Source organism: Sinocyclocheilus anshuiensis, unplaced genomic scaffold, assembly GCF_001515605.1.
Source record: "Sinocyclocheilus anshuiensis isolate Anshui unplaced genomic scaffold, SAMN03320099.WGS_v1.1 scaffold2357, whole genome shotgun sequence".
NCBI lineage: Eukaryota > Metazoa > Chordata > Actinopteri > Cypriniformes > Cyprinidae > Sinocyclocheilus > Sinocyclocheilus anshuiensis.
The window spans coordinates 47,099-61,340 of NW_015549716.1; the positions used below are offsets into that span (position 1 = coordinate 47,099).

At 36.0% G+C, this 14,242-nt stretch overlaps 1 protein-coding gene across 14 annotated transcripts in view; it reads right to left on the reverse strand.

Moving 5' to 3' along the window:
* LOC107660752 (neurofascin-like) overlaps positions 1-14,242 on the reverse strand; it is a 90,491-nt gene that overhangs the window by 32,321 nt on the left and 43,928 nt on the right. For 11 of the 14 annotated variants that reach the window (XM_016450151.1, XM_016450149.1, XM_016450150.1 and 8 more), the window contains 9 exons: positions 11,312-11,329; positions 9,382-9,487; positions 8,165-8,355; positions 6,841-6,963; positions 5,438-5,608; positions 4,192-4,239; positions 1,795-1,906; positions 299-483; positions 70-201 (listed from right to left, as the gene is read on the reverse strand). In XM_016450151.1, coding sequence (XP_016305637.1) covers positions 70-201; positions 299-483; positions 1,795-1,906; positions 4,192-4,239; positions 5,438-5,608; positions 6,841-6,963; positions 8,165-8,355; positions 9,382-9,487; positions 11,312-11,329 — 1,086 coding nt within the window. The remainder of the gene's footprint in view (positions 1-69; positions 202-298; positions 484-1,794; positions 1,907-4,191; positions 4,240-5,437; positions 5,609-6,840; positions 6,964-8,164; positions 8,356-9,381; positions 9,488-11,311; positions 11,330-14,242) is intronic. The other 3 variants (XM_016450159.1, XM_016450157.1, XM_016450154.1) reach the window with 2 other exon arrangements.

Below are 14,242 nucleotides of genomic sequence, written 5' to 3' on the forward strand. Positions count from 1 at the left end.
AAAATAATGTTATTTTTAGCAACATCATATGACCCCTTTAAAGCAACAGCTCTCAGTTTCAGTACTCACTTTCGATAGGTTCCCCATTCACCAGCCACTGAATAGTGGGTTTAGGGTTCCCTCTGGCACGACAAACTAATCGTCCATTCTCATCAGGGGCAAGCACCAGATTGGTGGGATTATCTAGCCAATAGGGAGCAGCTGTACAAGGCAATAAAGAAATCTTAAAATTAGAATAAAAGAAACAGCATGTATCTCATGAACAAGACGCATTATTTGTCTTTTCTCTACGGCTCACCTTTGACCTGGACTTCAACGGAATGGCGAATACTGCCGATCTTGTTGCTGGCCATGCAGGTGTAGTCGCCAGAGTCCTCCTCGGACACATTGAAGATGCGTAAAGTTTTACCGAAATTCTCAATCTTGACTTTTTTGGACGGGAGGTCTGCTCCTCTTTTAAACCAATCAATGGTAGGAGTTGGTCTGGAAAAATGAAAGACGAAAAAAAAAAACAGATCAAAAAGAACACAACATCACTTAATTATAATTTGAGAAATCTAAGAACTAATACTAATACTGATGTATATAGAGCTTTTGGTAACTGAATATGCTGTATACACCAGTGTTGTTATTGTTAAAGACCCCCTGTGGTGAAAATGAAGTTTACAATGTGCAAATTCATCAGTTAACACCATTTCTGAGCATTTTCTCCTTAAAACTGTGGCGTACTAAAGACTTAAGTCTTAAAAACGTGGTTTGAAACCATCCCTTTTCCTACTGTGTTTGCTGTAAAGTACAGCAACGTGTTTATTTCTTGAGGAGACTAAGGTCATTTGGAACAAATAATAAGATCCTGCTGTTGTTTTATCAATCTGTAATACAGAGTCAAATTATATAATCAAAGGTGGGGAGGAAAGTAGGCCTCACGGTTTCCAGAAATGTGGAAGTGCTCACTTGTGATTTGTATTGTAGCTCATTATGTATTTATATGTTGTTATTATTGTATGATGTTTATTTGGGAGGTAACTGTAACAGTGTGGTGTTGTTTAGTGTGTTTTGAATGTGAGACGATGTATGCTTTGGGATGCAAGACAATTTTGGGATGAAATTCCAACAATAAAAGTGAAACTGAAATTGAAAAATGTCATTGTAGTGCTTCAGATGAATGACAGCTTTTTAGTACTACTTCAGTTAACTTAGTGGAGGCGGGGACTAGTTAGCATATTTATATCTGCGTATATCAGGGGTAGGCAAGTTCGGTCCTAGAGAGCCGCTGTCCTGCAGAGTTTAGCTCTAACCTTGAAAAAAAAAAAACTCACCTCCCTATAGCCGTAGTAATCTTGAAGACATTGATTAGCTTGTTCAGGTGTGTTTGACTAGGGTTGGCGCTAAACTCTGCAGGACAGCATATACTAAACGAGATAAGGTTGAAAAGATCCACTGAAGCCCTTACATAAAGAAATTATTTTCATGGAAAAAACATTTAATTCTGTCATTATGTCATTTTGATTATCAAAGATGAGTTTTAATGGATAAAAATAGTGACTGCAGCAGGAAGACTTAACTAATCTTAGTTACCGAAAACTTAACTAGTTTTCGGTAACTAAAATAAATTGAAAACACAAAAATTACTAAAACGGAATAAAAATAAATTAAAGCTAAATAGAAATATAAAAAACTAAGAAAATGACAAAAGCACATAGAAAAATGAAAACTGAAAATATAAAAATAAAAGCTAATTCTATATGAATAAGTATGAGAACATCATATAAATATCACTAAAATAACACTCACACTCCAGCTGCTATACACTCCAGAAGAAGCTGTTCCCCTCGGAGCACTATCTTGGAGCTGGACAAGCCCTTTGGAGACAGAAAGGTAGGCTGGGTTTCTGGTACATTACGTGCTGTGGGGAAAAAAAAGAGAAACTTGTTAACATGCACAGAAAGAGACACTGGTTTGAGTTAGGAGCTTAATTACAATACACAAAATTATGAAAAACATAATTTTGGTTGCACTGTTATGGATTATATACAACTTGCTAATTCTAAACACACACACACACACAATATACATTCGCAATTGTGAGAGACAAAGTCAGAATTAACTCTATAGGAAAGAGTTAATTCTAACTCTCTAAAGGAAATAATTCATTTGTGAAATCTCTATTTTTTTTTTACATAAAAAATGTCACATTACCAGTGGTAAGAGATATAAAGTATGAAAGTTACAAAACTGGTTACATGTTATATATAACCAGTTTTTAAATATTATTAGAATTTCAAATAACAGATTTCTATTTTTAAATATTACAAATTGTACTTATTCCTGTGATGTCAAAAATTCATTTTCAGTCACATGATCCTACATAAATCATTCTAATATGCTGATTTGGTGCTCAAGAAATATATCTTATTGTCAATGTTAAAAACAGTTGTGCAGCTTAATATTTTTATTGAAATCGTGATTCAATCTTTCAGGATTCATGATGAATACAAAGTTCAAAAGAACAGCATTTATTTGGAATAGAAATATTTTGCAACCCCAACCTTGACTTAATAAATGTCTTTATTCTCACATTTGATGCATCCTTAATGAACAAAAGTATTAGTTCTTTAAAAAATATTAGTGACCTCATTTCTGTAATATTTATGTTATTCATGAAAGCATAAAAGATATAACTGTGATGACAGACAGATGGTTAGACATAAAATCCTGGTTATGTGAAGACAGACAATCTTCTCCCTGAGGAAGACTTGATGAGCATGGCAGTATTAGTCCCTATTGTAATGTATAGCAGTAAGATTAGCTCTCAGTTATTAGCATTGCCAGCAGTGCTCTAGGAGAGGGAGTGACAACAGCCTTTGTTGGTGACATTAAGTGGGAGGACAACGTTTGGGCGATTAGACTATGAAGCTGCCAGGAACACGTTTCACACCACTGTCATGTGTGTCTGTGGTGACAGCAGTGCCAGTTCCCTGTCAGTGCGACCACACAATGCCCTGGTGGAGACTATATACGAATGACTCAAGAGACAAGATAACTTTAAAAAAGACAACTTATGTTGTCTGATCCTGACAATATTGTCATATATGGATATTTGGGTGTATCTCAAAAAGCCATCAAGAACATGCCTGGGTCATATGTAATCCCAAAATCAATCAATCAATCAATCAATCAATCAATCAATCAATCTATCTATCTATCTTGCAATCAATCAATCAATCAATCAATCAATCAATCAATCAATCAATCAATCTATCTATCTATCTAGTATATACACACACAAATTATATAATTAAATTTAATGTATTTATTTTTTTTTTTAATGACATTTTTTGTAGATTTTTTTTGAACATTCATTCAACAAATTGAAAGATTAAGATTATAGAATTTAAATAATAAAAACATTCAATATTTAAATAGCTATAGTATAATATAGTATAAATAGTATTTATCTATTTAAATATTTATTAATATTTAAAAATAAATTTGAAAATAAAATTAAATTCTGATCATAATACAATGAGAATCATCCTGTAAAAACATTTTTAAAATATATATATTTAAAAAAAAAATACATTTCTGAAACAATTATTTGGGGGATTTATGCAAAAGTTTTTTTTTTTTATTAACCATTTGATTTCTTGGTTAAATATATGATCCAGGTTTGTTTGTGACAAGGTTTCAATTTTACCCATTTTCTTCATATATTCATTTCCAGCCTTAGGCCATTTCCTTGGATACATACTGTATGTGAGGATTTGCACATGGTAATCATTGCTGAAATTTGGTTGTTGAAAGTTGATGAAATATTAATGAGCACCTCTTGACTAATCTCCTTGACTCTATTTCCATATCTCCATATGAGCAATGTGATTAGGATAATTAAAGCAATTTCAATTGAAATGTGAATACTTTTCCTTCAAACCATGACAGAATTTTGCCTACCCCAAAACCGCACAGAGACTCATGTATTAAAAAAACTGTAAGTAACCTAAGCACTGAGTGGTAAGTTCTACAGTCTATAAATACTATGTGGAACATCGTTGTTTACATTGTATATTATATAACAGACACACTATCTCTGCATTTCCTCTGCTATATGTGGTTAGAAACAGCAGCACTAATTCAGTTAGTGTTGTTTTACAGAAGCATACACATATCCGGCTAGCTGTGTGTGGAACTCACCACCATACAGATCAGTGGAGTTGAGAAACGTGTCATTATAAGGTTCCTCTGTGAATAAAGTTGCAGTTTAATCAACATACAAATACAGAAAAAAAATCAAATTCACTAAATTACAACTAGGAAGAACAGAACAATTCTGGATCAAAATGGAAGATGGACAGTCCTTCAAACCTCTTACCAAAACTGTGATAGTAATCAATGAAGAGTCTCCAAATTAAAGTGCAAAAAGACAACTATCACAGATAAATGTCCACTGACATACTGCAATACTACCTTCTCACCACTAGATGGACCACAATATTCACATATACCTTAGCACAGTGGTTCTCAAACCTCTCCATGAAGTACCCCCAGCACTGCACATTTTGTACGTCTCCCTGTATCTGACACACCCACTTCAGGTCTTGCAGTCTCCACTAATGAGTTGATGAGTTGAATCAGGTGTGATAGATGAGGGAGACATACAAAATGTGCAGGGAGACATACAAAATATGCAGGGCTGGGCGTACTCCAGGAGAGGTTTGAGAACCACTGCCTTAGCAGCACAGCAACATATCAGTTACATCAAATTAAAGGTGACATATCATGAAAATCTGACTTTTCCAGGTTTTAAGTGCTATAATCAGGTCCCCAGTGCATCTACCAACCAAGGAAACGTGAAAAAGATTAACCCAGTAACTTTGTTTTGGTAAGCCTTTTTCTGCAAGCGTCTGAGAAAACGAGCGCGTCTGATTTCGCTCCCTTGGTGACGTGGCAAAGGGATCTCATTATAATATCTAACTCGTGTGTTTTTAACATAAACTTGTGTGTGAATGAGAACTTAGTTTAGTACTCACATGCTGTGACAGCCGCTTTCTGTCCGTGTGCTTCGGATGTGTGCTCTCAGAAAACCGTATATCAGAAGTTTAAACTCATATGGTTTAAAACGCATGATTTCAGCGCGATAAACATGATAATCAGAACCATTAACAGATGTTTTTAGAAGGTCCAAGCTGTAATGGCGCAGCTCTATTCTGGAAAAGGGGGCGGGGAGCAGCAGCTCATTTGCATTTAAAGAGACAGGCCCGAAAAACAGCGTATTTCTGCTTCCACTCAAAATAGGCATTTTCAAAATGATATAATAAATGTTCTGTGGAGTATTCACAGACACATTCTGGGGACACCAGAGACTTATATTACATATTGTAAAAAGGGGCATAATATGTCTTCTTTAAAGATAAGTGATCCTGAAGAAATCGCCACTCACTTGTTAGCACTTTTAGGGTGTAGGGGTTCTTCTGCTGAATGGTGTGTGTGAACTCGAAGCGAGCGGTGCAGCTGTAGTCAGTGGTGGCATCTTTGGCCAGAACATTGGAGAAGAATAAGTCACCGTTCAAGCCCATCGACACCCTCTTGTCCTGTAGTATGGGCATAATGACTGTGGGGGAAAAAGAGAAGACAATCCAGACTCATTTGTTCAACTTAATTTGACGTGCAATAGCCGACAGGCAGCAGAAGAAATGATGCTCAAGATGAGTGTGGGAATCACAGAAGCATGATTATCATCTTCTGGCCTGAAACATCACAAGGATCAGTAAATTTGTCACTCAAGTGAAGGAGCAGTGTGGAAGAGTGTGAGATGAAAACGAGATGTACTGCACTAATCAACATTGAGTCTGGATTTAATAATGATGTCTCTGACTTTTTGGACTAAAGTGTTGTGATCACATGACATTCTAGTAATGGATATGAATATCATGTGCAAAGCAGTAAGACAGTATCTTAAAGGTGAAGTGAGTTGTTTTTCCAATGTTACAATATAGGGATATGCAAAGTATTAGAAATATTAGAGATCTTTAAATTTATTGTATCGGTTGAAAATGCATTATTTCGAGTACTTGTGCATGCTCACTTTCCCTATTTTAATTATATTTTTAATTATTAATATTTGACAAAAATACTAATGATTTAATTACTGTACGTTACAATGTTGTAGCATGCTAAGGAATTTAGTTTTTAGTGTTTTATTTTTAATAATTAAAAAAAAATATATAGAATTTTAATCATGATAGGTTTATACGTCATCATTTACTTATATGGAGGAAATGGGCTTCCATACAACCTAGAAAAATTGGGCAGAGTTATCTGTCTGTCTGACCAATGAACATGGAAAGGAGTGTTCAAGGAAGTTCTTCATCGAAATGTGTACATACTATGAAAGTAGTGGGAATTCAAGCTAGAAATCACTTCACCTTTAAGATTCATAATGTATGCCTCATTATCACTGCCACATTTCAAAAGAGCCGTTTGTGGCTGTACTAATGACAAACACAGTCAAGATGTGCGATCAGTGCTTTGTAGCGTGTGTTTATGCTGCCTGATTCTAGGTCTGTTGAAATGTCTCAGTGCCATGCTTGTTTCTGCTCTCTCAGCTTTTTGTCAGGTAGTGCAGATTCGCATACATGCACTAGCTCAGCACTAATGCAGTAACGGACACTGCTGTGCAGAGGACAGACACAGACCACAAAGTAAGGGGAAGTGAGAGGGAGATAAGAGAAAGAGGTAAAAGAGAGCATGAAGGTGATGACTGAATGCCAAAGTGATGGAGAGGAGGGTTAAGGTTAAGAAATGAGACACAATCAATCGTAGAAAGTGATGAGCAACACTCACAGCTGTCCATCCAGAAGGTTTCAGGAGGGGGGAGACCAGGAGGAGGGTTGCAGGGCAGAAAGAGTGATTCCCCCTCACGCACAACCACAGGCTCCAAAACCTCCTTCGGCCACAACGGAGACTCTGAGTAATGGAGACAAGTTTACCAGATTAGGGAAGATAACATAACTCAATCTATGAGAGATCATGCTGTTTTTATTATGCATTCTGTATGCATGGTATTTTTAAAGGGATAAGTCACTCAAAAATGTCACTGTTGTTCCAAACCTGTACGACTTTCTTCCTTTTCTTTTTTGGAAACCGAAACTATAATAAAGCTCCATAAACGTATCATAAAAGTAGTCCATATGACACTATATAACAAGTTTTCTAAAAGCATACAATCATTTTGTATGAGGAACAAACCAAAATTTCAGACTGAAATGATATCAGATGTCAGTGATATCAAATTACAATGTCATATGTTTTGTAACAAACTGTGTTGTGTATAATTAAAAAATGATGAAACAGATCAAATATGAGACCTACGGTTGAGAGGTGGCTTATCAGTCTGTTCCTACTTAAAATAAAGCACAAGTAATATGGACAACTTTACCGATACTTTTTGTCATTTTTGGTGACAAAATCTTATTTTGTGTTGCATGGAACAATGAAAGTCATATTGGTTTGAAACAACATGCCAATGACTAAATGATGACATTATTTCATTTTAGGGTCAACTATCTCTTTAAATTTCAGTCTGACAGCATTTTAGTGCCACTATTTAAAATTAAGATTACAAGAGTGAAGTTGTTGCATTGTGAGTTTTAAGTGAGTCAAAAGTCTTGAAATATTAACTTTATTCTCAAAATATTACATTTTGCAAAGACTTTTTTCTCGTATTGCTACAACCTTGCTTCAGTAATTTTGACTTTATTATCAAAATATTACAACTTTAATCTCTCTTTAATCAATGCTATGACTTTATTCTCATAATTTTGACTTTATTTTCCAAATATTGTGACTTTATTATTCTTTATTTTTTATGTGGCACTAAAACACCTTTGTACTATCATATGACTTCAGAAGATACTGTAGCGTAAGTCACATGAACAACTTTTATGATACTTTTGTCTGTTTTGATGACAAAATCTTATCTTTTTGTGTTCCACAGAAGAAAGAAAGTCATATGAGAAACATAACATATAGGTAACATAACAACATGATGTTAAGTGAATGATGAAAGAATTTAGATTTTGGATAAACTATTTCTTTACAGACAGTTTGCATTATGTGCATGTTGTGTACATGTTATGTTTTGACATGACAGTAAACCAGCCCTCACTTGACACTCGTAGTAGGATTTTGTTGGAAATCGCCGTGCCAAATTCGTTGGAGGCGAAGCACTGGTACTCTCCTTCATAATCTTCCGATTTCCCGCTGCTTCTGATCTCCAGTGTTCCGGAACGACTCCGCATGATCACCCGCGGGTCCTTCCCCACGTTAAAGAACTTCCCATTCCGCCGCCACTGAAATCTGCACAAACAGTTACAAATAGGACGTGAGCCAACTTGACGCTGTTTATGTAATAGGTCCATTTTTGGAGCTTTTTAATAAGGGGATTTACACACACATCAAACTGATAACAACAAAGATGTGAATACCAAACCAAAGTTGGCATGAGATGGGCTTTTTTCTAAATCCATGAAATCTATTTTCTACATGCAGTTATTCTGAACAATTCATCAGTTTATATGATTCATTGTTTAAAAAGCATTTTGACATTCAATCTTCTGGTGAAATGAGAGACTTCTCTCTGGTGACATATGGTGGATCATTTTATCCTCATGAACCCGCCCTTTTTCGTACAATCCCCTGAAAGCTTGCATTCAGATCGGCCTCTATCCAATCAACAACTTTTTTTTCAATAATCCGATTAATTCGGATGTATGTCAAAATTTAAAGAAAAGATTTGTCACTACTTCCGCCTGATTGCGACTTTAAAAACTTGTAGGATTGCGTGCTTGGAGTTGACTGGGTGCCATCTACTAACCTACTGAATATTCTGTGAGCGTGAACACTAAACTAAGCGTATGAAACCACAATGGTTTTGCGGACTGGCCTGAGTGGAAGGTTTTGTAAAGCCCAACAGACCACCAAACAAAAACAGGCCCTCTGAATGGCCACACTGTGTTGAGCTGGTCAGGCCTGCTTTTCACAAACAAGCACAAGCGACCGGAGCCAGAGTGAGCGCCGCTGCATATCTGATGGCATGAGAAGGGTACAAGAGGGAGGGAGGGTGGACAAAGCTGGTAGTGCCACTGTCAGGTTGGGGCACTGGGTGTCACTCTCACAAAAATGTGCTGGCCTTTGTCAAGCCGAGACTAATGGATGTCAGGTTTAATTAGAGAGCGACAGAAAAGGAAGAATGAGAGACAGAGAAGTAACGTGAAAGTGGATGTATACAGTAAGAGGTTGCTGACAAACTGGAAATGTAAAAGTGGCGAGAGATGACAAAAAGGACGAGACGGCACAAAGAAAAAAGGTTTCATCCATTCTCACGTTGGCACTGGTTTCCCCTTGGCCTCGCATTCAATGATGATGTTATCTCTGGGGTCCACAATGTAGTCCTTTAGTGACTGCTTTACAATGGTGGGGGGTTGTTTCACTGTGGAGGGAGGGACAAAGAGAGTCACTGAGAAAGAGTGCTTAACTCAATGCTATATGCAAGCACTGTATTTCTTGAAAAATGGTTGTTCAATTCACTCATGGTAACACAAAATAAAAGACATCATAAATAACTCATTCTTTGTTAATTACATACATACAGTATAAATTCTTTGCCCCTTGTGTGTTTGTTTACTAAATATATAGGTTAATTTGACTATGTTAGCAGCTAGCAATAAGTTTGTTACTGGAGCTACGTTTATCATTTTACTGTGTTTACACCAATTTCCCCCCAAAGTAAATGCAAAAATGTTAAGAATTGTATATATTCAGTATGACCTTTGCAAAAATGTATGGGAGATTGTAGGATGTAGCTATGAACAACATTCAGTGAACACAGTAAATCTCTATATAGCTACTATTGCGTATAATTTAGCAGGCAAGCAAAAAGTATCCAGAACTACAACTATCCATTATATAATATAAATTTTGTCAATGGACGAGTGCAACAGTCAGGTTGTGGAAGTAAAATAGTAAAGTAAGGTAAAAATCCATTCATTTTCTCCATAGGGGAACTGATTTTTCACAATAACTTATGAAGTTTTAAAAAGAGTTTTTACTTATACTGTGCACTACAAGGTGTTAATCGCTGGTATGTGCTTTGGTCCCGCATTATTTCAATTTTTTTTTAAATAATCATAACAGTGGAATTTCGGATGAAAAACAACATTACCCATGATTCTGTAGAGAAATCTCCACCAGTCAGAGAACCGTGACAAGCAAATCACGACAAAATAACTTTAGCGCTCACCCATGAAGCACTGCGAATGTCAGTTTCCCTACATCCTCAAACAACTTACATTTTTGTATATATATATGCATATTTTGCCATAAACATAAAATGTATTGTTTCTATATACACAATGTCTCTCTCTCCTCCAGCTGTTCCTGTTAGGGGTTCCTGCATAGCCATTTGGCACATGTTTTACAATGGAAGCGTTTCTATATCCATAATCAACATCTTTCAAATCAATAGTTTTAAATTTCTCAATTTAAAAAAAAAATAAATTATGTCATTCGTAGTGCTTCATGGGACAGTGCTTTCTCTATTCAAAACAGTTAAGTGCACAGTCTGGGAATTTTGTCTTTTTGGCTGATTTTCAAATACTTTATTTTTTATTATAAATCAAAGTTTGTAATGCTGTGATTCACCTTGTAGCTGGTTGGTTTGGGTCATGGCTTATAACTCTTAAAGCCTTTTTTAAAATCTCTATGGAAAAACACTTGCAGGCACTAAAAACGTGGACGGGCACTGTTACACTTTATTGCATTCCACCAAATTGTAGCTATTAGCCTCTGTGTTCACTGTATATTATACTCATTGAACTTGATACACGATTAGCCACAAGATTCCTTTCTGATCTACTCTACTTCTAGCTGGCTCCGAACTGTGGGTATTCTGGCACGGCTAACAAACCCCTGAAGTAATCCTTCCCTTCAAAGACATGGCCTGCCAAAAAGACATGCTCTTGGGCTTACATTAGAATATTAATCAGGTTTAATAAATTATAGACTTTATCATTTATCTAGAGTAGCACAGTGAACTTATGTGAGCTCTGTTGAGACTGTATTTGAGGGTCTTTTCAATAGTTTTTTCTGGCCTGTGTTGGCTCTAATTGTAAAAAGAGATTGGGCAATGTCCAACAGCAATTCAGTAATAAGTCTGTTCTTTAGATTTCCGATGTGATAAATTTTGTTGTAAGCCGTATTAAAACCAGCTGCTGATTTAATGAACAAGTTAATCCATGTTAACTTATGCACTTACGCTCTTCCTGGATCTTTGCTGTTAGTTCCAAGGAGGGGCGGATGGAGAGAAAAACAGTTTAGTTGTGTGAATAGTTAACAGAGTGTGAGGAAACATGGCTATAGTGATGGCAACAATTAAAACATTTACGTTAATGTATTAAAATTGCTACTAAACTACTGTTATAAGACAAGACAAAAATATTTATTTTAGTTAATGGCTGCTAAACCGCAAAATATGATTGCTACAGTTATTATACATACAATGCTATGTCTACTTCAACATAATAACACCAAAAATAGCAACCAAAGAAATAAACCTACCTGTTAATGGGCCACCAGATGAATGAAGTGAAGAGAAAATTGCATAAAAAAAAAAACAGAGAGAGGGGAAATTATTTTAAGAAAGAAAAAAGCACATTGAATCAAAAATGCATCACTGTCACATTAGCAAGTCATAATCGGTGCATTTGTCTTCCCATATGGCAGCATATTTAATCTTCGACTGTCTCTCTTTGTCAGTCTGTTAAAGTGACAGGCCTTGCGGGGGGTTTCTCACATTCGATAATAACCACAATCAATGTGATGTATGTTCTCAGAAGAGTCAAAACTTGCTTTTGCGATTGTGATTTGGTAATTAAAGGAATATGACCTTCATCAGTTTTTAGTACCAGAAAGCATCCACGTGTCTGTTGTGCTTTCCATAGCAAGAGGTGCATCTCTGGCTCTGTGCCATTCATCATCTGACATCAATTATAGCACATATGCAAGGTCACAGGGGGATGGGACGTCATGAGCAACATATGTGTTAGTGTGACATATGTGTTAGTGTGTGTGAGCGCATGTGTAAGGTCAGCTGGGAGCCGATGACAACCCTCGTCAATAGAAATCACATTTGGGGAGAGGGCGATATTGGGAGTGAAGGATCATTAGGGAAATAATGGAGAGATGCTAAGAGTTACATCTCAAGTTCAATTCATCTTTTAAATCAGGGGTCTTCTGCAGGGGGTCTGACGATTATTGTTCGTACATGATGAAATTTATGACCCTGGACCACAAAACCAGTCTTAAGTCGCTGGGGTATATTTTTAGCAATAGCCAAAAATACATTGTATGGGTCAAAATTATAGATTTTTCTTTTATGCCAAAAATCATTAGGATATTAAGTAAAGATCATGTTCCATGAAGATATTTTGTAAATGTCCTACTGTAAATATATTAAAACGTAATTTTTGATTAGTAATATGCATTGCTAAGGACTTCATTTGGACAACTTTAAAGGCAATTTTCTCAATATTTAGATTTTTTTGCACCCTCAGATTCCAGATTTTCAAATACTTGTATCTCGGCCAAATATTGTCCTATCCTAACAAACCATACATCAATGGAAATCTTATTTATTCAGCTTGCAGATGATGTATACATCTCAATTTTGAAAAATTGACCCATATAACTGGTTTTGTGGTCCAGGGTCACATTTGTTCATATTATTATATATATAGCCTTTGTGAGCATAAGAGTATAAGAGACTCCTTTCAAAAACGTAAAATAATCTTACTGACCCCAAACATATAAACAGTAGTGTATGTATTTTATACTATGTATATAAATGTAACTGCTCTGTCTCTCTATCCAAACAAGGGTCCTTGGTCAAATGCTTTTGTAATATGGAGTATAAGCGTACAAAGAAGACACAGTCATTAATAGTGTGATCAGATGCTTGTCATTTTCCAGTAGCCCCTGCTGCTGAATACATTCAGAGAGGTCAAGAGGTCAGAAGGGTATTATGAAGTGCTCAGGGACAGGATCAGTGCTCCAATCTTCTCTGTCTACACAGATCAATAGAGATTCACATAGACAGGTCTGTAGTGAAAGCTGGAGAAAGATGGGGGAGAGATGATGCAAAAGATGGAATGCGAGAATAAGGGAAAATGAGAAAAAGAGAAAGGAAAAGAGAATGATGTCTTGGGAATACAGGTGGAGAAGGGGAGCTGGGGAGGTGCTGACAGCCCCTGGTCATGCTGAATCTCTCTCTATTGTTGAAGCTGGTGAGCACTGAGCACCGCTGGGCTGTCTCGCTCTGTATGAGCTTTCAAATAATTTTTCATAAGATTTTAAGCCAAACCTGGATGGCTATTATTAGAAGGAAACTGAAAAAAAATGGATTTATTGGTTTCTTTGTTTAAGATGCAGTTCAGATAGAATGGATTTGCCTCATTTACTACGGTACCATAGAGCGCAGCTTATAGCAAGACGGTAGGAAAACTAGGGATTTTCAAATTTGCTTAGCTGACTAATCGGTCTAAAGTGGAATTAAGAGATCATGAAACCTATCATCATGAATATATGAAGATTATATTTTGTGCAACCAATTATTTTGGCACAGCACTGATGTCCAATCTAAAATCTGGATCCTGAAACAAAACCAGCTGAGAGGCACTACTATAATTTAGGGTAGTGCTGTTGTTGTTGTTTCTGAAAATATGCCCCATAATATTGCTTTGGTCTATTTATGACAGCTTGTTTAAAAACGTATATTCAATGGCAAAGTTTGATTATGCATTAAATAATAGACGTGATACTGATATCACGCCTATTATTTAATGCATGAAGGCAGAACAATAACCCCATTACTGCCTCAAAGAGTGGTTTGAAACCCTCATCAAAAACACAAATTAGTGCAGGGTATATAATTTATGTTGCGAGTTGAAGTGGCACACCATGAAGGTCTGAATATGTGCGCGTGTTGGTGTATGATGGGGGATGGGATTTTGATTCTCTGTTCCCTTGTGTACACTATAAAAATACATTTTCCTTTCAACACAAATGAAAATATAAATATGAAATTAAAATAAACAATTTAACATTTTAATATTTTTTATTTTGACACACACACACACAAACACACATATATATATATATATATATATATATATATATATACAGTGTTTTA